The 23,412-nt window shown below is 44.3% G+C and overlaps 1 protein-coding gene and 1 long non-coding RNA gene across 14 annotated transcripts in view; one reads left to right on the top strand and one right to left on the bottom strand.

Annotated features, from left to right (window-relative positions):
- Positions 1 to 23,412, top strand: part of LOC136100541 (uncharacterized) — a 121,510-nt gene that overhangs the window by 4,566 nt on the left and 93,532 nt on the right. For 7 of the 13 annotated variants that reach the window (XR_011738522.1, XR_011738523.1, XR_011738519.1 and 4 more), the window contains exons 3-5: positions 9,118 to 9,416; positions 21,744 to 21,885; positions 22,438 to 22,545. This is a non-coding gene — a long non-coding RNA (uncharacterized lncRNA). Of the gene's footprint in view, positions 1 to 9,117; positions 9,417 to 16,217; positions 16,503 to 19,031; positions 19,641 to 20,940; positions 21,139 to 21,743; positions 21,886 to 22,437; positions 22,546 to 23,412 lie in introns of those variants that run through there. The other 6 variants (XR_010651200.2, XR_011738527.1, XR_011738524.1 and 3 more) reach the window with 4 other exon arrangements.
- On the bottom strand, positions 13,756 to 15,999 carry ID2 (inhibitor of DNA binding 2). The gene is made up of 3 exons (XM_065835800.2): positions 15,544 to 15,999; positions 15,250 to 15,314; positions 13,756 to 14,571 (listed from the first exon to the last, which is right to left on the bottom strand). Exons 1-2 carry the CDS (start codon positions 15,889 to 15,891, stop codon positions 15,258 to 15,260), a joined length of 405 nt encoding a protein of 134 aa, XP_065691872.1. The 5' UTR covers positions 15,892 to 15,999; the 3' UTR covers positions 13,756 to 14,571; positions 15,250 to 15,257.

Genomic DNA, 23,412 nt, shown 5'->3' with positions numbered 1-23,412 from the left:
GGAGAAGTGCACCTGCCACACACTCAAATTGGACTTTTATTGATATCAGGCCCTCTTTATGTTAATTTAAACCATGGGAAGTCTTGAAGTCTGAACTGAATATTACTATTAAGTTACCTTTCTGTCATCGCTCAGAATTTTTTCCCTCCTCTTGATGTTTCCTCTTTGACTGCAAACCTGGCAGCAAGTTAAGATTCTGATTTTGAATATCTTTGGAACGCCAATAATTGGGGACTAAGTAAATGCGCTTTCCCCTGCTCTTACTCAGTGTGTGAGTACATCATGTAGAGCACTTGTCACTGCTTCAGTTCTGCCTCCGCACCCAGCTGGGGCTTTGGTTGCTGAGAGTGTAACTTACCTTCTCTTCAGCTTCATCATAACCTCAGAACTGCTGTACACTCCGATTTTTCCCACTTCAGCAATGGCAGAAAATCTGATTCTGCTGCAGTGGTTGTGATGTTTTTTCCTTGCATTGGGTTTTTGTTGTTTTGGGGTTTTTTACCCTAGGAAGGTTTTACAACCTAGGTAGGGTCTAAGTTCTACAATCAATTTTTTAGACTTCTCATTATCCTCTTCCTCATGTCCTTGGAAATTCCTAGGATGTACATATCCAGATTCCACAAAGCTGCTTTTAAAATATATTTTATCTCATATCTTTGTGGTGGACAGTAATGGACATGGCAAAAAAAAAGTCCACTGGTTTATATCTACCAACGGACAGAACTGTCAGACTTTATGCAGTGGGGGAAAAATATGCTGCTTGGTTTCCTTACAAGTATTCCTGAAAAATAATCAGTCAATGCTTGCTCGTACGATAAGCACAGTTGTCAGCTCTTCTGCTATGTAAGTAGTCTGTTAAGATTCTAGAACTTTAGGGCTGCACCCAGAAAGGGTTAATTTTCCTCGTGGACCTTTGTAAGTTATACCTGATGCTGCAGATCTGAATGGCACTGCAAATGTGTAGAGGACATTTTAGCTCTTGCTTTGAAGTAATCTGAACATAGACAAACTTTGAAGACTGATGTTAATGAGTGTTGATCTAGTATGCCAGGATTTATGAGGTCCTACATTTGTTTAAAGACTCAAGAGCTTGTCTTTGGTGTTCAGGTATTTTTACTCTGAAACAGAGTAAGAAATCTTGATTTTTTCATTTTCTATAAAAGATGAATCCTAAAACCATAAGCCTGTTTAACCTCAGGACATATTTACACCTTTGGAATGTAAAGGAGGGTTTAGAGATTTTGTTGTTCCTGAATGCCTTCTGGTCTTAATTTTCAACATAATCTTTTCAGTAGCTCCTTTCAAGGTGTGATGAGGAACCATGAATAATTTCCTCTGTTTTCACCATCTGTGCTACCTTCTGCCTCTCTTCTATCTGATGACAGACTAGCTCAGCTTCATCAGATCTTTTTATATGCTAATATGAACCAGAGTCTTTAATTTTATGGTCCATGTTCAATAATTTTCTTTTATCTTTTAGTGGTTTTTTTTTTTTTTTGTCCTTCAGTCTTCACATCAACTTTCAGGCCTCTCTGTACAGTAATTTCTTTAAGCACCTGGTAGGGTCTTTGCAATACTGGCACCCACAGAACTCACTTTTATGCATTTACAGCACACACACTTTACTTCCAAGCAGCAAGTACAATGGTGATTCATCTTAGATTTGCAAGAGAAGGCATTTATGCCTTGAAATTCAGGAAAGCAGTCCCACTTCTGTTACTTTCCAGTACAGGATGGGGAGTGTTTATTTTCATCCTTGAAAATAGATGGACTTTCAGAAAAAGAATGGAAATTACTTTTGTTTGGCCTAGTTGCATTTTAGCACAGACCCAGTAGTGATAGCTCATCTGAGGTAGACTAGGACTCCTTTGCCTGAATGACTGGTGTCTAAAAACATAAGACCAGTCTGCTCAGATTCTAGAAAATACTTCATGTTTGGTTGGTTGGTTGGTTGGTTTTTGTTTGTTGTTGTTTTGTTTTGTTTTTTAATTTAAGGTCCAGTAGACAGTCACCTGTATTTAAACAGCCCCTGGAGTTCAAGGGAGGGCAGGGAGGGAAGAAACCTGTCAGAGTGTTTTCGCCTCTGGATTTATTTTAGGCTGTGAAAAGTTGGATAAAGTACTTAGATATTCATTCTCCTATGATGAACTCCTTTCTAGTCTTTCTGTAATACCTGGAAAAACAACCTGAGGGCTTTATATATATATATAAAAAATATAAAAAAATATATAATATATTTTATATATATATATCAGCATGTGTTTTGATGTCTAGTGGTGAACTGTGTAATCCCATGGCTTAGTTCTAGAAGTAGAGACATCTCTGACTATGATAGTGAAACTCAGTCACTTTATGCAAAAAAATTGTTTCTTTCTACATATGTTCATTACAAGATCATATCACTTCTTAGAGATATGCTCAGATGGAAGAGGAGAAAATTCTGCTCATTAGTGTCTCAAAACTCATGTCTGAAACACATGCTGGGCATTTCTCTTTCACATCAAGAGATAGCATGTTCAAGTGACAACACCAAACTCTGATGTATTGCATCAACGTGTAGGGTGGTACGAGGTCTACTCCTCACACTCTAGAAGTCCTTGATTTTGATGCATTAAGTACCATATTCATTCCTCTCCTGAGTGCTTTAAATATGTGGTGGATGACGAGTCATGACTGGGAACAGAATCCTGATTTCTCTGTGTCAAGGGTTAGACTGCGGGGTGACAATCAAACCCTGGCAGATGTATTGTTAACCTCCTCTCCCCCTACTTCCCCCTTTTGCCCCTCCCTCTCCCGCCTTGTCCCTAAGGACAGGCGATCTGGAAGAAAAGGAGGACAGAGAGAAGAGAGTTGGAAACATTAAAGATGTTTTACTAATGCTACTTATAAGAATAGAGAAAATAATACAAAATATACAAAACCAATCTTGAAAGTCTCAGCAACCGCAGAGCCAGCACCCAAAGTCCTGGATTAGACTCTGCAGCCAACCGGAGCTGGATTCAGTCTCTCACTGGGCCTCAGTTCGCAGGGACGACCAGCAAGGTCCTCTCCTAATGTCGGCCATAAGCAGAAGGGAAAAAGGGAAAAGGGACGAGATCCTCGTGATCTCCCACTTTTATATGAAGTATTCACGTGAATGGAATGTTATACGCAGTTGGTCAGTTTCTTGGTCACCGGTTTCTCGTTGCCCCTCTTGCGAGATGTCCATCCGTGCTTATCAATAAGTTTGCATTCCATTGCTAGGTTTACCAAAACATGCATCTGGTTCTCCAGGAAAATGCAGCTAATATGAAGGCTTTAGCTGACAGGCAAATTCACTAAAAGAGAAACTTGTTTTTTAACAAAACCAGGACACTCTGTCCTGATTTGGTGTGGCTGTGTGTATCCTGATCTGATATATATTTTTTGTCTTTAATATAAGAAGCAGAGCTTTCTGTTCCTAAAACGTCCTTAACCTTAAGCCCTGTTTAGTGTGTTCCCAGGTCTGAGTCCCAGGGACTCAGTATGTACATTTCTGGGATTTCTCTCATCACATTGTCAGACTTTTTTGCTCTGTCAGTAACAAATCTCAAAATAGTGTCTCCTGATCTGATGAAAAATTCTTTACCTGTCCTAATCCTCAGGTTTCTGTTTTAAATGTGAGTACTGGATGGCTGTTAGTATTAGAGTACGGATGTTCCTGTGCTATGGGAGAGATACTTCTTAACAGCATAAGGGGCTCTATCAGTGCGTTATCTACAAAGCCTTCTGTCTGTTCTCTCTCTTGGCTGAAGGTCCGGTCTGTCTGGACTTTCTGTTGGAGCTAAAGAAGTTCAACCATCCCATAGTTTGCTCGACATTCACTTGGCAGAGTTATCTTGGTGCACCAACTGCAGTGTTCATTCAGTACCCTCAAAGGTTCTCAGGGTTTAATTAAATTGTTTGCAGTGGGGAAGACCACCAGGAACAAACTGAGCAGTGGTCAGGACTAGGACTTCAGGGCAGAACCTCAGTGGAGCTGACAGAATTGCCATCCGTGACCACATTTCTTTCCAGGGTGTAACATTGTTCAGGGGAGCAGGTGAAATTCACACTTAGGGCTCTCTGTGGCACTTCCAGTTTTTTGGATAAGGCATCCGTCTTGTAGCTTCTCCTCTCTCCGAGTGGTTCTGTTTTAACTAGAGAATGTAATTTTCATGCAGCTTCCCATATCTAGGCCGTTCTTCCATCACCAGAAGCCAGCAGACTTTGAGCCAACACTCAGCAAGAGTTGGGCCCTCACACAGGGATCTAGGAGTTAACTAGAGCTTGTCAAGATTCACCTGTTGGTCTTAGTATGAGGACTTAGACACCCCTTTCCAGGTGACTAGAGTAATGCATGGAGATGTTTAAACAGACATTTAAAAATGGAGGAGAAAACTATGCATGTGTTACCCCAAAGGGTAAGTCTGGCAACTCTGGAGTTCTCTAGTGGAGCCAGGACTGAGATGACACAGCACCTGTATCTCAGGTTGGAGCTGAGGATGTGGTGTGAACACGTGCCATGGATAGTACAAAGGCTGAAAATTCTTAACTGCCTGGGAGCACATGCAACTACCACATAAATCAACAATACTTCTGAGAAAGTAAATCGCTGCTAAAGAAATTTTAGAAAAAAATTACTGAAGGTAGTCATTAAAATCTTCCAAATAGATGCTGTGTAGCACTGAAATGTATTCAGTTCAGATATCTTAGAATTATTTGGGTTTGAAAATACTCTTAAGAAAACATCATCAAAATGCATTCATATTTAGTTATTGAAAGATTTTCTGTTTAATGCTCTCTGAAGAAAACTAGGCAGAAACAGAAAAATAATTCAAAATAAGTTAACTCCGCATAAATGTTTGGCTTGTTTAAGGGCAGCACAAGGGGGTTACCTTTGAATATATTTTTCTTTTCTCTGATTATCTTACAAAGCTAAATTACACAGGGGAATTGTACAATCCTAATAAATGAATAATTACCAAAGAAGATAACTTCCAAGATCGCAAACAGGAGGTTCGGAACACTTAGACCTGTCCAACATACCAACAGGTTGTTGTTTTGTTTTGTTTTTTTCAAATAGTAATTCAAGTGGTTTTGTTTTTCTTTCAATGACTGACTCAAGTCAGTATGACCTAGCTCTGCTTCATGTTGAAGCTAAGGATCCAGTCAAAACAATCTATAAACTACGATCAGTTTTCTTGGAGAAAAGCAGAGACAGTTGTATCATGGAAATTCAGCTGTTAGAAGATAGGAGATGACTACTTGGAACCATATTTAAGGGAAAAAGGGGAGGGTCTGAGGAGTTACAAGTCATCTTTACTTTGATATCTACCAGAACTTTATTCATCAAGCTTTTATGATTCATCAGGTGTTTGAGCTTCAAGTATGAAAGTCAATAAGGGGGTTCCTCTCATTTCCTCCTTTGGCCGAGTAACTGGCCTGCAGAAGATTGATACAGCAGGTGTGACATGTTTAACTTCAGTAAGGCTTTTCTCACGGAAGCTGAAGCAAATCATGCAGTGAAAGCAGACTGCTTGAAAAGGTAGACTTAACATTCTTTGGCCTACTTCTAGGAAACTTCCTTCATCAATACTCATAATCTCTCTTTAAAACATAATACTGAAAGCAGTGGGTAGTCTGGGAGTGCTTCTAGGCCATATAACTCCCAAGTCATGAATGGCAATTCCTTGAGTGCATGGCAGGTACAATTTCGTATGATAAATTACCAATTTTAATGCCCAAGAATGCTGCTGTCACTGTTTAGTATTACGAAGGTAGCCCAATATCATACTGCTTTGGGCATGCTGGTTCATAAGAATTCCTGAGAGAGAGAGAACAGAATTTCCTATTTCCCACAGATGCATAGAAACATGAATGAGTGAAATGACTTGCAGAAGTCACATACAAAGTCTGTGGGAAATTGGGGATAAGAGCTATGTCTCATAACTCCCAGTTCAATGTCTTAACCACAAGATTATTTTCCCCCACATCGGTGAAGCCCTGTTTCATCACCTTCAACAGCTGATAAATTGAGCTGCTTAAACACCAGAACTTTGAAGGGAAAAGCAAGAAGTGTTTGTAGCTTTTAAATGTTTTCATGGGCGTCTTAAATATTTCATCAACTTTATAGGCATCAAATGAAATGGACTTTCTTTCCTGACTTGTAATTAAGCGCTTAAGAAGTGTGTGGAAACCGTCAGTTGATCAAAAAACTTAAAAATACATTTCAGCAATAGTTCAGAGATTAGGAGACCGTAAACTTGTTCTTTTTAAACTTTATTATGTTTGTAAATATTTTCTCTCCAGAAAACTGAAGAATGTCTATAAATGCTGCTCAGTGAAATACTCAGAGGCATCTTTATCTGAAGGTCTCCTTGCAAGTGTTCTTTTTAGAGACCTTTTTCTGTTGTGACTCACATCAAATTGCCACACAGTTACCTTACGTTTATCTTTAGGTCTTATATTTCAACATGTGACAGTGTCTCAACAATAAGGACAGATACCCAGTAATTGCTATCGTTCCAAGTACACCTCCAGTGAAGCCCTCCAGCATTTGCTTTTGGGGATGTCTGTACTGTAGTCTGGTGGTGTTTGGTGTCGTGGTTTAACCCCACCCAGCAACTAAGTGCCACACGGTCACTTGCACTCTCCCCCTCAGTGAGATGGAAGGGAGAATCAGGACAGTAAAAGTGAAGAAACTTGTGCGTTGAGATAAACACAGTTTAATAGGTAAAGCAAAAGCTGCATACACAAACAAAGCGAAACAAGAGATTCATTCACTATTTCCATAGGCAGGTGAGTGTTCAGCTGTTGTTAGTGAGGCTGGAGGATAAATCTGTTCATTCCCTTCCTTAGTTCATAGGACAGGTGAGTTTTCCATACCTTTGTTCTGCTGTGTCTGTGTTTTCTTCTTGTAGAATTTGTGACTGCACTCGGTTTCTGCTTTGTGAAAATACTTTTTCCTGTTCTGCCTCTTCCCTACCTGACAGTTCCTCTTTGTCTCAATAACTATGTTTTCCACATTTTCACTACCTGCTTTTCTTCCCTTCCCCAGGCAGAATCACAGTGATTTTCTTTGGAGGGGAGGAATACAGTATCACTCATTCTTTCTGCCCCATGTATCCCTCTTGTCTCATTTCAGTCACATTTCCATTGTTTTGTGACAGGTTGTTGCCACTTCACATTTTCCAGTGGAACTTCAATAAATCTTAGAGTAACTGCTTCATTATCTCACTCAGATGCCTGGCTTCTGGGTTTCTTTTTACATTTGAAAAATTTCAGTTCTTTTTATGCTCATAGCTCACAAATGTGCTTTCCTGCATGTCTGTCATAGTCTGGCTATATGGTTCTGCCTTTGGATATCTCTCTAAGTGTTTCCTTTCCCCTGACAAGTCCAGGTCATCCACCTTTCTTTTATCTTTTTTTATAATATTGCTGAACTTGGAGCCCCCTAAAATACCAATAAAAATAATAGTAAGTACTCAACGCTGCCAATAAATTAACTTACCATTCAGTATTAGTGACAATCTGTTTCAGATTTTCAGATTAGGAGAATTTTTGTCATGCTGTCAATAAACTGCTAATTGCATGTTGGATGTGGTGTGTACATAACATACACAGTTTTTATGTATATATTTATTACGAAGGGCCAACCTTCTAATCACTTATGCTTTTTTCCTCTAAGCATGGCTTTTTTCCTAAATTAGACTTAGATTGGAAGCATAGAAAGATCCATAGTTAGGTGCATGAATCAAACTAATTCAGCCAAAAAGCTCAGTCTCCAAGGAACTCTTAAAATTTTTGAATGGCTGAAGAGCAGATTTACAGTGAAATTTAGAAATTTAATTTCATAGGTAGCATAAAGTTTTAGTACTTACAGGATGAGGTCCAACCAGCACTTCCAGGTTTTTCTGTAAGAGCAGTAAGAGCAATGATGGGATGATCTGAGCAAAATGAGAATCAGTAAGGATCAGTAAACAGTGTGTGTCTGCATGTGTAGCACCTTATTTTATATCTGTGGGTGGAAACTTCTATGTGCAATAAACCAGCTTTTAACAAGAGCTAGACTGAGTTTATAGATTTGGCATGTAATTTACTCAGCCTTCTAAGTGTTCCATCTTTTGAAAAGTACTAATGGGAGGTTTACTTAATGTGTTTTACACAAACCTTTTAATTAAAAAAAAAGCAAAGCCCTAGCAGTGGCACTGGGTTTTTTTTATATGCTTATGAGCAGAAATATGAAAGCACAAGTGAGATACTTTTCCAAGAAGCTATGAAATGTAGCTGAACCATTTTTTCTGAAATACCCTTCCCATCACTTTATTTCTGTATATTAACTCATGTTGGCACTGAATCTGAACTTTAAAAAAAATTATATGTTCATATTCTTAGCCTTTTTTTGCATACTCTTGCTCTGAGAGCAGATTTCTCCTTCCCTTCACAAATGGAAGCTCGGTGTCTTCTGTCACCTTCCACATCTCTCGTAGTTAACCTCCTGCATAACAATGTCCATGCGTATAATTTTCTCATGTTTCAAATGAGGTAAATCTCTGTGCTTTTCTGATGCTGTACGAGTTTATATGTGAATTAATATGTTACAGCTGAGTATCTCAGCACCACCATCTGTTGCGAGCACAAGCTTTCCTGGATTCTCTCCTCTCTACCTTGTTTTCCAGTAGACTGTAATCATAGAATCATTTTGGTTGGAAAAGACCTGTAAGATCATTGAGTCCTTCTCTTCAAGTACTGCACAAATTTCTAAAATATCACAGAGAGCTTGTGGAGGAGTATGAGGTTTATGGAAAATATGGCTGAAGGACCCTTCCAGAGACTGGCTAGTACATTGCATTTCCTGGGGGTGCTGCTGTCAGATGTAGTGAAGTCAGTTCAGTTCTGTGGGGTGCAAGGAACTTTCTGCTCGAGCGAGATGGTCAGGCTGAGCTCTCTAGTCCAGGTGAAAGAAACTTGCACAAAACTCTAAACACAACCCAAACTTCAACCTCATTGCCTTTCTAAGGCAAGATTTGCTGCTTTGATCCTGGCCTAATATGCAGGAGATTTTTAGTCTTGTCTCTGTCTTCACCTTTTCTTCCTGCCCTCTCTCTCCCCCTTCAGGGCACTACACCTCTCCTCAGGATGAGAAAAAAAAAAAATCAGATGACAGGTATAGGATATCCTATAGGAAATTCAAGTTCTGTATTGACAAAACAGTACAACGAAGTGAATCTGCATGCAAAAAATATCAGGAAGGCTGTTCTCGCAGAAGGGGAGATGCTGGGAGTACATGGAGGAAGCACCACCTAGCTCTGGTCTCACACCCTTCCCCAGGCAGCAGCTGCTGCAGCCAGAGGTCTGCTCGAGGTGGCTTCAGTGAGGAGATGCTGCTGGTCCTGTGGCTGGTCAAACACAAGACGGTAAGTATCAAAATAATTTGTTCTTTTCCTAATGAAAGAGAAAATCAGCGGATTTACAACCTGATTCTATTTAAAAAAAAAAAAAATATATATATATATATATATATATATTAAGTAAAAGAGCTTTGTGTGAGCTTTTGAAGTTCTGCCATCAATACTAAAACTTAAGAGCTGGCTCAAGCTCTTAGTTTTAAGTAGAAATACCTGACCTATTCATAAAACTGCTTGCCACAGACATGGTGTAATTTGTGGGGATATTTACTGGAAATTATAACGATGTACTCCGTTTTGGCAAGTCATGTAGTTAAATTGTTTCAGATCTGGATAGGTCCTGTAAGTTCATATAATGTCCTATTACCTACTCATTAATCACATTCCTGTGAGTATAAACAGCAAATAAAGGGCCATCTTCTAGGGCAGCTAGCAGCAGTAAGTCAGTCCACTGCAGCACTTTCTGTGCAATTCATTTTTTTCAGTTTGCCCTTATTTACAGTCTTTGCTCCATGTCCCCTCATTTTTACTGTTTTTTCAAGGTAAGCGACCAACTGAAACACTACTTTTGGAGTTGATTGTAGTCTCAGTTACTATATTGACTCCAAAAGTAATTGCATTTGTTTGTTTCCTGTTTTGTTTCTGCCTTCAATTTACTCTAGCAAGTGGCTCACCCAATCAGTGACTATTACTGTGCTCTGTTTTATTGAAATAGTGTTTGCATTTGGTTCTTAGACTTCAGAATGACGATGACTTAGATGGCTGATACAGAGAGGAAAATGGTAATCTGGATAAAACAAATTGGATTTCAAAGATCAAACATCCTCATTTATCTGTAGAATCAGAAAATACTGGTCCTTTTGCAAAACAATAGTTTTAAAGAGTACATTTGTGAAAACCTTTTTCTGAACAAAATTCAATACCATCATTTATGTAGTTCACTTAGCCTTTTGTCACGGGATAGTTGCATTCAGTTATCCCTCTTCTTGCCAGCTGCCAGAAAAAGCTTTGCAAATCAGTTCTTGTTGCATATAAGTAACCAAGGACAGTGGTAAACAAGATGAGATGCTTACTCACAAATAATCAAATTCTCATCAGTAAGTTATTTTATCTTTTTCCACATTGTGTGAATCGATCCAGAAAGTGAACTGTTTTACAGGGGAATCCTGAGCACATACGGGATTGTTTAGTGAACATGTTTTACTTTCCAGAGTCAATACAAACTGGTGCTAATCAAGAGGTGCTTTTCCCACAACAGTACAAGCAAAGTATTTATTATTTCCATGCAATTTTTCAAATTTTTAAAACCACTTCACTTCTTGAGTGAAATTCTTTAGCAGAGCTGAATTAGCTAAAACATCATTTCCCAGATGCAGCTGTGCGATGTGATTTTAAATAATCGCGGACGACCCGTGCCCTGATTGTTATGCATAAAACGTAAAGAATCGAGCGCTTTACCTTTTTAAAAGCGCGTCTGGGCTCCGCTCCCGCGGGGGAGCGGCGGGTGCTGCTTGGGGCCGGGCCGGCAGGGGGCGGTCGCTCTCCACGCAGCCGCTGGGGCGCCGGCAGGAGGCGGCTCCGGTACCTGCTGCCGCAGCGGCCCCGGAGCGCGGCTGTCACAATATTGGCTCCGGCTCTTCAAGTGGGTTATGAATATTTTCAGTGCAATAGACACAATGCTGTTTTCCCGGGGGAGGGTGAGCAAAACCAAGGCGTCTGCTCGCTGCGTTTCCCGTAGCTGGCGGTGGACCGGAGGGACTCGTACTGCCCGGGTGTGTGAGCTGCTGTGGGACAGGTCACCAGCACTGCATGTGCATCACATGCTTTGTGATACAAAAGTGTTCCCTGAAAATCAAAACGAGACATTTCGGTACACATTCGCGGCTCGGGCGGGTCTGTGTGTTGTTACGGGCAATACACGTGCAAAGCCAGGTTTGGAAACCGCTCTTCTGGAGGGGAAAGTCCCCTTCCATCTCTTATTTATTTATTTTTCCTGTGGGGAGTTGTCTATAGGTGCATTTGCAACTTTCATGCCTCACCTACTTGATAAGATTTTACAGTGTTTAAATATGATTGTTGCCAGAACTATTTTATTATCATGTAGCTGAGTATGGGTCCTCTCGATATACGGTGTTCAGCTAGTCAGTTAACGGGACTGTTGGCAGCAACCGTGTTCAGAGGCAGAGTAAATGAGCCAGGGAAGGTTGTGAAAACTCCACAAATTTTTCTAGTGTATTCTGGAGAGAAAAAGACAATGCTATCGAATCAAGAAATCACACATCTTTAAGGAAACTTAAAGAATTCATATTAAGACTTTGGCCACTCAGCTTTGACCTTGCTGTTTATCTTTGAATGACAAAATCTTAAGAACAAACCCAGAGTGAATCTCTAAATAGAGCACCCAGCTCAAGCCCCTCGTTCTAATCATAGGAATGCATTGTCAAGACAATGAATTAGTTAATCCTGAAAGAGGAAAATTTTTTTCCTTTCTTAATTTACATTTTTTAAAACATGTTTGTTTGTTTTTCTGCTCAGCTCCCCACGCCTTGTAAATTGTGAATTTCTCCTTTGGCTATGTATGATAAGGAAATTGTTTTCATTCTACAAGTGTATTAATCATCCTGTAGCTAAGAAATATCAAAGTGCAAATACTTTAGTTTCTAAAGGGGTTGATCTTAAAATAATTACAATGATCTGACTGTTGCAGTTCTTTAATGTCTTAAAGTAAACTGTAGGTTTAAAGTGATGCTTACTGTGGTCTCACCCTAAAATAAACAATAGGATGAAAAGTTAGTTTTAGTTCTGGGGAAGAAATGGGGTAGTGATTACATCAGATCATTACTGGTTTGAAAGGGCGAAGATCACAATTCTGCGATTAAAACCCTGCGTCTGCTGCGGTTCAGAGTTAGGTAAAATATACACAAAAAGGAGTACTTGAGGGACTGAGGTGTACTGATTTGTAGCGATTAAATATTTTACTACTGGGCTGTCAGGGTTAAATGTTCATCGTACTGAGCTGGAACAGCCCCTGTGCGCTGGGTGTTGGGACAGTGCCGAGGTTTGGCCGCAGGAGGCCCCGCCAGCGCTGCTCCATGGAGAGATTTCCCTCATCTCTGCGGGGCTGGGGGCACGGGGAGAAGCAGGAGATCGGCTTGGCCCCATATCCCACCCTCCCCCCGCTTTCGCTAACCCTTCTTGCCTTATGATCGCATTGATCCTCTGTGAGGGTGCGCTGCTGCTTGGGCAGGGCAGCTTCTGTATTAAGAGATCAGAGCTGGCTTTCTCCCAGCCTACGTGGATGGATTTGGTGTCAAGGGCAAGGAAAGGCAGCTGCTGCTGCCCCAGAGCACCACCCACGCACCTGTTTGCTGGTGAAAGTGTTACTGGCCCCAGGTGAGGCTCCTGCCTTTCACTCTAAAAGCACAGAAACCCAGAATGTGCTCCCTCAGGCCCAAAGTGTAGTGCCTGCCAGAGTCCTGCACTCACCCGCAGTATTAGGACGCTTCATCCCCATTGCAAGTGATTCCCTTCAATTCATATGTAGGACTCAAAGCTTAACTTCCCATTTTAGGCAAGTTTATAAGTGAGCTTAAATTAGAACATCATCTGATAAGGCATGGTTCCTGCATCCACTGTCTTATGACAACTCAACAGAGCTAATGAACAGTGGTACTTACAGTGGATTCATAGAGTACATTCCTAGGGTGAGTGTCCCTTGAATAAGGGATATTGCAGAGCTTCTGGGGGCAAAAGAGAATTAAGAGACTGTTACTGGCTTTCAGGAATTTAGACTCCTATTTCAAACTTGATTTAATTCTCATGGAGAAAGAGTCCCTTAAGGAGCAGCCAAAGTTTAATCAGTAACACAACAGCAATTTAGCTCAGTTCTCAGTATCTTAGTCAGAGAAGCTGCAACTGATTAGAAACCCCATTTCATTGAAATATTGCATGGAAGCATGAACATTCCAGTGTGGAAAGGCAACAGTCACTTCATCATTCTAGATCCCATGTTAACGCATCACCAACTCTCACATTCAAAGCCTTTTTACAGAAAATAGTTGAGGGACTAATAACCACCCACAGCCCTTAATTCTGAGTGATTATTCTAAAACCAAATTAACAGATCTAAGCTGTTACTACTGAGAACAAAATCTATAAGGGTGGGGGGGAAAGTCAGCAGCCCATGGGAAATGTCTCATGATTAACTGCTTTTGTGTATGTTTCCAAACACTTTGTCAGTAGCATCCCCTCTGTCATAAATTACTTTTCTTGTTCCTTTGACACTATTCAGAGACGTATCACTTGGTTTGGAATATACACTCAAATAAGATTTTCCAAGTTACAAGAGTTAGTTATTATTCAGGTAATTTTATTCTTTGTTTTCTACATACTTGAATTTTTACTTGGTAGTCATAACAGAATGAATAAGTAAGTATCTAAAAAACAACCCACAAAACACAACATAAATCAAAGCCAGCAAACAGTTGGTCCCCAAAGAATAAAGCAAGCAATCAGTTCAATAAACACACTTGATTTATTTTGTATAAAAAGGGTTAAGTTTACAACTAAACTTTTATAAAAAGTTTAGCATGATTAAGTACATCATTACGCTTTTTGCAGAAATGTAAATTTCTGCCACTATACAAGAAAACTCTAATTAAAGAGTTCACAACGTTTCACTCATATATATATATTTATATATAAATATATACACAGCATTCAGTCCTAGGTTTGTGTCAAAAAGGTAATTTCTGACCACAGACTTTCCTAAAAAAAAAAACTGAACACTGGATCCTTCTGGTACTCACGCTCCACCTTTGGAAAAAAGGCAAAGTCTGCTTTAAAATGGGCAACTCCTTGTGAGATTTTTGTTTCGCTCCCCACGTTGGGAATAGTATATAAAGGAAGCCTTCCAACTAGGGAAAGGGTATTTAAGAGTCTCTTCATAAATAACTAGGTTCAGTCCAAGTTGCAGAATGGGGAGAGGATAAAGATCAATCTTGATATTTTCTTCTTCATTAATTTTAAAAGGTCCTTTTAGTTAGATGTGGATCTTCCCCTCCAGATACAGCTGAAAAATAAATTCAGCACCTCAAAAAAAAAAAAAAAAAATCATGTAGCCATTTTCTTGTGCAAAAAAAAAAAAATCTCATCAGTGGAACACCTGCAAGAGATTGAAAAGAGGCATATTTAGGAGAATGCTAACAGGGCAGAGATCCGGACAGACTGGCGCCAGAGAGGAAGCCACAGTTTGAACATTTAACCAAACACTCAGAGATTGGGCAAACCCTGGCGTCCAGATGCAACACATACACGCTCACACACTCGCTCTCCAGAGCACAAACTGAACATTAAAATAACTTACACTCAAGGGAAAGGGTAAAAAGAGGATTCTTAGTCCAATCTCTATTTAGATCTCTGTAAACGAAATGCTCAGAGGCGCCAGTCTGCCTCTTACAGCAAATTACTTGATTAAAAGCAGTCACTTATTTAACTGATAGCGCAGACAATCCCACATCACAGAATCTGAGGAATTGTGCCAAGATTCCCAACTTAATCAGTTACTTTGGCCTGGGAAGTTAAGACTCTAAGAGCAGATAACAAGAGAATTTGCATTAAGGAGCAAGCAGTATCAGAGCAGCCTGTGCTGCCTTATGAACCTTAGCAACAAAATACACGTTGGACTGCAAGACTTAATTACTGGTCTAATTTCTTATTATAAAGACATCTCCTAATGAATTTATAAGACCGATTTTTAGAAATGACCATCACGCCTCCCATTTCCCCAGGGAGACACTTTTTCTCCCCTCCAAAGTTTAGAAAGAAGCAGCATTGCACTCACCGTTTGATTCAGCCACAAAGTGCTTTGCTGTCGCTTGACATGAGCTCTGAGGGGAACTCGGACGCCTGCGAGGAGAGAACAGCACAGGTGTGAGGGAGAGGGCCCGGGGGAAGCGGGACAGAACCGTCCGGGATGCCGGGGCGGTCCCCCCACCCCGCCACACGGCGGCTGCAGAGCCGGGTCATCCCGCCCTGTCCCCGCCGCGACCACCGCGCTCTGCCGTGAGGAAAGACATTTATTTCTAGCTGTAATCCCCCGCTGGAGGTCGGGGGGGGCAGAGGGGCCAGCGCTTACCTGTAGCGAGAGGATGCTGATGTCTGTGTTGAGGGTGGTCAGAGGAGTTCTGGAGGAAGGGTTCTGCCCGGGTCTCTGGTGGTGAAGGCTGACGATGCTGGGGTGCGAGTCCAAGGCGATCTGCAGGTCCAGGATGTAGTCGATAACGTGCTGCAGAATTTCCATCTTGCTCACTTTCTTGTTTTGCGGGATGCTGGGCACCAGCTCCTTCAGCTTGGAGTAGCAGTCGTTCATGTTGTAAAGCAGGCTCATGGGGTCATCCACCGGCGTTTTGCTGCGGGAGATGCCCAGGTTGTGCTCTGAGAGGCCGCTTTTCCGGACGGACCGCACGGGGCTGAAGGCTTTCATGCTGGCAAGCGGGCGGAGAGCGCGGTTCCACGGACGGGAGCGGGACCTGCAGAGCGCTGACGCTGCTCCACTCTGCGCACTGCCGGAGCTCGCACTGAGGCGCGGGGCTGCGCGGCCTCCTCTTATACGGCCGCCGCCGCCGAGCCCGGCCCGCGCTCGCTGCCATTGGCAGCCGCCGGCACGTCCATCACCCCGAGGCGCCCTCACTGGTGGGGCGGACAGCGCGGGGGCTGCGCGGGCCTTCCGCCTGGAGAGCCAATCCCGACTGGGGGCGTGGCCGCGCCGCACAGCTGAGGGAGTAAATAGTCGGCGGCCCCCGACCCCCCCCCCACCCGGTGGAGTCGGGTCTGACGGGAGGGAGAGGGGCTGCGGCCGCGGGGGCAGCGCTGTTCGGCGACCGGAGCGCAGCTTTGGCGCTTCAGTCCGCGCTCTTTCTCCTATGGAGCGGTGGGTGTCCCTCCGCTGCTCACCTCTCTGTGGGGGCACGGAGCGCCGCCGGCTGAAAGCCCGCGCAGCAGCTGTGAGGGCCGGCGGTGCCGGAGCCAGTGGCGCGGAGTGCGGGACAACCGGGTCGGGCTGTAGCGAGGGGCTGAGCCTTCCTAAAACTCACTGTGAGTTAAAGCATCGAGCGGGTTTTCAAAATAAAAAATGGCAGCGCAAGGGGACGGTCGGGTCAGCGGCGGAGCACTTCAGGCTGCAGATGTGAGCAAGGGCGTGTAAGCATCAAAAATAACGATAAAATAAACCTGTAAAACCAACTGCAACTTTCTGCCCTGCTGAGCACAGGACACCCAGAGCCCTGCCGGAGTCAGGCGCCACTGTTCGCTCCCGGCTTCCCGAGGACAGGGCTATTTTAGATGATGCTATTAATTGGAGATCATTAAGCAAATGTGCATATTGGAAGTGCATTTACATGTATTACCCTTGAAAGGCTGCTCATCTGCACCCTATCAGTGCTTGTGACACAGTACTGTCATTAATTATGCATAGATTGTTTCTGGTGACAAATGCAAATACTTACTACCCGCTGCACTTTTTGCAGCTTTTGGTTGCAGCCAATTAAACCTCTTCCAGAAACATTCCAGAGGAAAAAGTTGAGGTTTTTTTATTTAGCTGGAGAAGCAACTTGGATTTTTTTAAACTTTAACCCCATTATATTTTTCCATAGTTTGCTTATGCTGTATAACATACCGACATAACTTCCACCCGTCTTTTCACATACTATCTTGAGGAAAGTTAAAGTGTGGACTTACATATGCAATTGATATGTATGCAATTCTACACAAAACGCAGCAATTCTGTGATAACCACCTGGATGCTTAACCTACTTCAGTGTTCACTGCAAACAAAACCGTAGTAACGGCATAGATCCACAAAACCAGTGAGGGCTGTGCTGTCAGTCATACCTATTAAAAGCAGACCAACACTGGGTTTATCTGCGCTGTTGCTGCATAGCTACACTGAAGGAGTTGGGGCTGTGGGGGAGGAACGTTGCAGACACTTGGAGACAAAGCTGCGGAGAGCTGGATCAATATTTTTTTCCAATTAACGTGGCATTCCTGAGCTGGTGGTTGGCTGTTCTCTACCAGGACATTTTGGCGACTGTCACCCCGGGGTGTTTGCCCCGGGGCTTTTCTCGGGGAGGGGGGATGACTGTAGGCGGTGGGCAGGCTGGCAGGAACACAATTCAACGCGTTTGAAATGCGAAGGGTGAATCTCGACATTCAGTTTGATAGGAAGACAAACACATTGTTCAGGTGCAGTTAAAAAGACTAAATAATTAAAAAATCCCACCCTGTTAATTAATGACTCGATTAAAATCATCACTTAGAGCGACTTAAGTCCTTCACATCATTAAAATCTCAACTGGTACTTGGTCTGCTGTCACAGGTTTTAGTCCTTCACCGAGCTTGGGTTTCTGGCTCATGAATGCACCAGTGGAAGAAATTTTGACACTGTTTTTGGTATAATAATAGCCAACGTAAACAAGTACATTAAGGCTTCTCCTGTCATTATTTGTCATTCTTGGACAGCGCAGCAGGCTTACAGTAACGTCCGTCCCGGTTTTGCAGAGGACCCCTTTGCAAGTGGTTTCGGTTTTCCATACTAAGGGCTTAACATGCTTTTTAGAACACTGAGAAGTTATGCGAGGAGAGGCTAAACTGGTGATTTTTCTGTCACCAAACGGTTGTCATGTGCGCGTTTTTCACGAAGAGTATAGCCTGCGAGTAGGCAAGCTCCGCTCCCCCCGGCAAGGAGCTGAAGGGTCTTTTCCTGACATGGCATTCCCTCAGTTCTGCTCTTTGAACCCTTGGCAGCGGCCCGCCAGTTCTGCAAGCTCCCCGCTCTCACACATGTCACTGCTCCGGCTCGGCAGCCCCGCTGCCCGCGCCCCGGCGGGGAGACGCGCGGGCAGCTGGGGAGACCCCCAAAATCAGCCGCGCTGCGAGCGGCTCCTCGAGGGCTCTTCCCCGGGATCTCAGGGCTCGTCCCACGCGGGACGGGCCTCCGGGATGGCGGGTGCCTCAGGGAGCCGCGTCCGCCTCTTGTTTTCAGCCGGGATTTTACAGCCGGTTCCCAAACCCGAAACGCCGCGCAAACATCTGCTCGGAACCCGTCGCCGCTCGCCATGCACAAAGTGCCGCTTTCTCCTCCGCACCCCCACACACCCCCAGCTCGGCCGCCAACCGCAAACCCGGGGCTCCGCTCCGAGAGGGTGCGGGCCGTCCCGCCGTGGGGGGCCCCCGGCGCCAGCCCGCGGCAGCGCTCGGGTGCGCGGCGGCGGGTGCGCGGCCGCCCCCGCTCCCCCCCCTCCGCGCCCCGGGCGCCGCGCCCCGCCCCGCCCCGCGCCCGGGGCCGGCCCGGACTGCGCGGCGCCAGCCCCGTGACATCAGCCCCTCGCCGCCGCCCCCCCCGCCCGCGCCGCCCGGGCCCGGCGGCGCCGCTCAGGCGGCTGCCATGGCGACCGGGGCTGCGCCCGCGGCGGCGGCAGGCGGCGGCCCGGCCCCGCTTCCCCCTCCCGGGCGCACCTGCAGCGGGGGCCGCCGCCGGACGCTCCGCTTGCGGGGGGGATGGTGGTGGCGGCGCCCGGGGAAAGGGGGGAGGAAAAGAGTGAAACGGGCAAAAGAGTAAAACGGGACTTGGCGGGGGAAGGTGGCGGGGGGGGGCGTCCGCGGGAGAGATCCCAGCGCCGCTCGCACCCCACCGGGCTGCTCCGCGGGGCCGGGAGCCGCGACCCGGGCGGGAAGGAGCGCGCCGGGATGCCCCGGGTGCGCTGCGGAGAGAGGGGGAATTTCTGTCCTGTGTTTCCCCCCCCCCCCCCCAAAAAAAAAAAGAGGAAAAAGCACCCTTTTTATGGGGCTTGCCTGTGTTCTGGCTTTTTGAGGTCTCCTGAGAGCAGTCCCGGGGTCACGCAGCCGTCCCTGGGGCCGGGGCTCCCGGTGCGTGACAAACGGGGGACCAACGGAGCTCTGGGCCGGACCCGGGGCTGTGCCCCCCTCCGCCGTCAGAGACCGGCAAGTTCCTACGCGCGCCCTATTCCGTGCCTCTAGTGAAATTTATTTATCTAAACCATCTAGTAATAATGTAAATGGTTTTAATTGCCGTGTATTTAAGCCATCAAACCCGACTTAAAAAAAAAAAAAAAATCATCTGTTAAAATTGGCCCGTTTCCAAGTCATTGACACCATCCAACCTATCCAAGTGGGGTGTCCGAATATGCTCAGATAGAGGAGTTTTCAATGTACCAGGTGAAATATCTTGCTAAACCCCGTTGTTTTTAACTACTCGGCCCCTTCTGTTTGCCTCACGTTTCCAGTTCATTCAAAGAAAGAAGTTTTAGAAGTTTAGGGTTTGGGTGGTGTGGTGTTTTTTTTTTTTTCTTTGAGCGGGAGGGAGAGTAATGCATGCAAAATATTTAGTTACAACTTCTGCGAAAGGCACCGATCTGTAACAGCATTTTCTACTTTCACAAAGGATTTTCCTGTTACATTTGTTCCGGTCACAAAATTAAAAAAAAAAAAAAAAAAGGGCGAAAGAGAAGAAAAAAAAAAACTTGGGGGAGAGATAAGGTCTGGAAAACAATCTGGAATTGCCAGGCTGTTGGTGGGAGCTCTGCGGGGCTGGCGTCAGGAAGTCTGCGCCGCCTTCTATTACTGTTGATCCAGCTTTGTGCAGCTGCACTCAGTACAATTAGCTTGTAGAAACAATCCTGCTGTAGGCAGCCTCTTCCCTTCAAAGTGCTTTTCTATACTGATCCCCTCACATCATGATGCTGGAAATCAAGTCACAAGCCGACCACTGTTTGGCCAACATCATCTGTGGGAATTCATTAACCTCCATCCCAGAGATGCAACAAGAGATTGTTTGTCCAGAACTAAACTTACAGCTTAATATGATGTAGCCCATACAGGAAAAAACCTGTGTCTTTTTTTTTTTTTTTTTTTTGTCCATAACAAGAAACACATTGTGCAGCTTTTTCTCCTTTTTTTTTTTTTGCTTTAGAGGGTGGGGAATGTAGCTGAAACCAGCCATGAGCCGGCTCCTGCTAAAACTTTGCCATCAAAATGTTTTTTGGTTCATCGGGCTGCAGTTTCCATAGAAGCAACTTATCCCCGCGATCATCTTGTTGGGTGCACTTTGCAAGCTCATTTCCCGTCTGAGTTTGCTCTGCTGCTCTCAGATGCTGCAGCTGACACATTTCCTCCCGGTGCACTTTGCACCCACCTCATCCTTGCCTAGATGCTCAGGGCTGATTGTGCCTAAAAGGGGGTTTCATCGCACTCTGCAGCTGCCTTGGGGGAAGGGATTTTCTTTTTTTTTTTTTTTTTAATTTTATTTCCACTTGCCCTTGCTTCAGTGCTCAGCTCTGTGCCCTGCAGGCCCTCGTTATTGCCCCTGTCCCCACTGCTGCAGTACGGGCTCGCAGGGACATGGTTGTGGCCACAAGCCCTCTGCCACACGCCCGTCGCATACGGCTGTGTGTGACCACTGACCATGGCTTGCCCCAGTCCTGGTGGCACAAAGCCGCCGTGGGACACCGCCGCTGTGCTGGGAAGTGCCCTGTAGGCGTGGGCAGCCCCAGAGCAGCAGCAAGGCAGCATCTCCGTGCTCCCGGGGCTCTTTGTGAACAGCTGTGCTGCAGGGAGGACCAGTCGTGCTTCCCAGCACGCCGTGCTGCCCGTGGCAGGGCTCTCGGGGCACCTCTTGGGACAGCAGGGCTGGCAGCACTGCTCCCCCCACTTCCAGGTACCTCACTTGACCAAGAGGATACGTGCTGCTTCCACCCACCCCACTGCGAACCCCTCTGTGTTCTTCAAGGAACACATGGATGCACCTTCTCCCAGTCCCATTTCCAAACTCCATTCTTTTCTGAGCCTTATCTTCAAATGCCACAGATCTGCCAACTGAAAGATCTCGTTTTCATCTCTCTTCCCCCACTATGCTTTTGAATAACCCTCCTTTTGTGCAGTATCGTTCCCTCGATCCCCCCTTCTAAACACCCCTCATCTGCTGCTGTTGTATTCCCAAGCTGTGTGTTGTTGGAAGCTTGGGAAGGATTATGATGAAACATATATATTTTCTCATTTTCCTAAACTCTGCTTTTTGGCCAGAAGTGTTGGACTACAGGTTTGACAGGCCTTTGTTCTGGTTCAGTTTTGACATGCTTATCATTTTATGGTCACACTCCCAAACTCTGCTCTTCTGCAGGAATGTCTTTTACTCAAACTATATTTTCTAGCACCACCCTGCAAAGAGGGGTGTTTCTACATGAATTGTGTGATTTTGCCAGGACATTTATATCAACTCCAAATTCAGACATTTCCGTTCCAATGTTTTCTACTGTTTTGCAGGATTTCTCACTTCTATAAGTAGGACCAGTGCCCTGAAGGCTTTTCTACATGAACTGCCACCTGCAAAGGGCTGTTGCGTACCTGATGCTACTTGAACAATACTGCCATGAAATCTTCCTGAAAGCAGCATCTCTCAGGCATAGTAAGTGTTACTGATGTGAGATGTGTTAAATCCATGTATTAACTCTTACCTCTCTACTCATATGCAAATACGTTTTCTTTTTTTCTTTTTTCATTTTTTTTTTAAATCTTTAACTATGGGATAATTGCTACGAATGTAATGTCTATGTTTTAATTAGATTATGTAGCATGTCTTCTAGAAGTACTTATAGTGAACCAGTAAGGTGGCTCTCTAACTTACATGGTTGTGGTAAAACCTGGGATCAAACAAGTTCCCTTCTTAGTGCATGGGTTGTGTAGCAGATGGTTTTTAATCTGTCATAGGTTTTCTAGTGATACCTTTAAATTAGTATAGGTCTAAAATGTTGCAAATTTTGCACTTCCCAACAATTCTGTGGAAAATCCATTTAGACTAGAAAACAGAGAGGGCCCAGGCAGGAGGTTACTGACCATACCTTGCATGCGGTAGGGAATAAACCGAGGAACAAAAAATGGGCTTGTTCTTTTGTTAGTTATCTGGCTGGCTGGCCCAGCTCCCCTCAGCCTCTCATCTTGGCAAAACTTTGATTTTTAGGTATGGACTTGTGGGAATATAATCGCAAAATCCTTGGCTTAATTTTTCTGGAGAAAGGCGGGATTGGGAATTGTCTTGGTAGGAGAAGATTTTGGAAATCTGTTCCAGGTATGGTTTTAAACACACTCTCCCCCTTCAAATTGTAAAATTACGATAATTTCAAGTACAGATGTGTTTTTATAGTATGTTCTGTGTGTTCTTGCCTAGTGGTAGTGTTTTGTGAACACAGAGGAGAAATGTATTGAAACTAGTGTTGAATTGTTGGTGAATCTATCATCTCACCTTCCTGTTCACTTCAGTCAGAATACCTCAGTTATGTCATGGAAAGCCTTGTAATGTTAAATGGGCAATTCTGATCTAGTGCCTTACCAAAACCATTGTTATTGGTTATATTAGGATGGGACCCAGAACATTCTCAGTCATTTTTATGATAACTAATATATAGAGCAAAATTTTCAGTGGTCAGGAGCGCCTAATTCTAGTTGGGATTTAGATACTGAAAGTGCAACTTAGTAAAATGTCTGCACCGCATCCCAAATGCAAGTGGACCCGCACGGGTCTTGCTGAACCACATGAGTTCCAGTGAAGTTTCCTAGGCTCTTAAAACTTTGTTTCTTTATAGGCCTCGAATGAGCGTTATCTAGGTTAAACTGATTTTCTTAGTGAGCGTCGCCTGCATAAACCCACCTGGGAGTCACAAAATAGGTATGTGTCTAAATCTCCTGAGAGCCCTGGTCCAGGAGGTGTGCTCAGATGATGCTTAAATGCACATTGACAGCACGGAGTTTAGCACAAAGCACAGCAGCTGTAGCTGCCAGAAAGTTCAGGAGGAGAGAAGGAAAAGAAGTGCAGCTTTTTTATAAGCAATTTTTCTCGTGAGAGCACTTGCCCTGGAAGTGAGAGACTCAGGTTCAACGTTCTCCTCATCAGAGGTGATATAAACTCCCTCTTGCTCACAAAGCACTCCTAACAACC

The sequence above is a fragment of the Patagioenas fasciata genome, chromosome 3 (genome assembly GCF_037038585.1).
Source record: "Patagioenas fasciata isolate bPatFas1 chromosome 3, bPatFas1.hap1, whole genome shotgun sequence".
Classification (NCBI taxonomy): domain Eukaryota; kingdom Metazoa; phylum Chordata; class Aves; order Columbiformes; family Columbidae; genus Patagioenas; species Patagioenas fasciata.
The sequence above is the reverse complement of the archived record's forward strand: the minus strand, read 5'-3'. Positions and strand labels throughout refer to the sequence as shown.

Bases quoted from the DNA above. Each gene is read 5' to 3' on its own strand.
- ID2 (XM_065835800.2), bottom strand. From the start codon at position 15,891: ATGAAAGCCTTCAGCCCCGTGCGGTCCGTCCGGAAAAGCGGCCTCTCA. The intron at 15,315-15,543 runs GTAAGCGCTGGC...CTCTCCTCGCAG, and splicing joins TCAGCATCCTCTCGCTACAG to GCGTCCGAGTTCCCCTCAGA.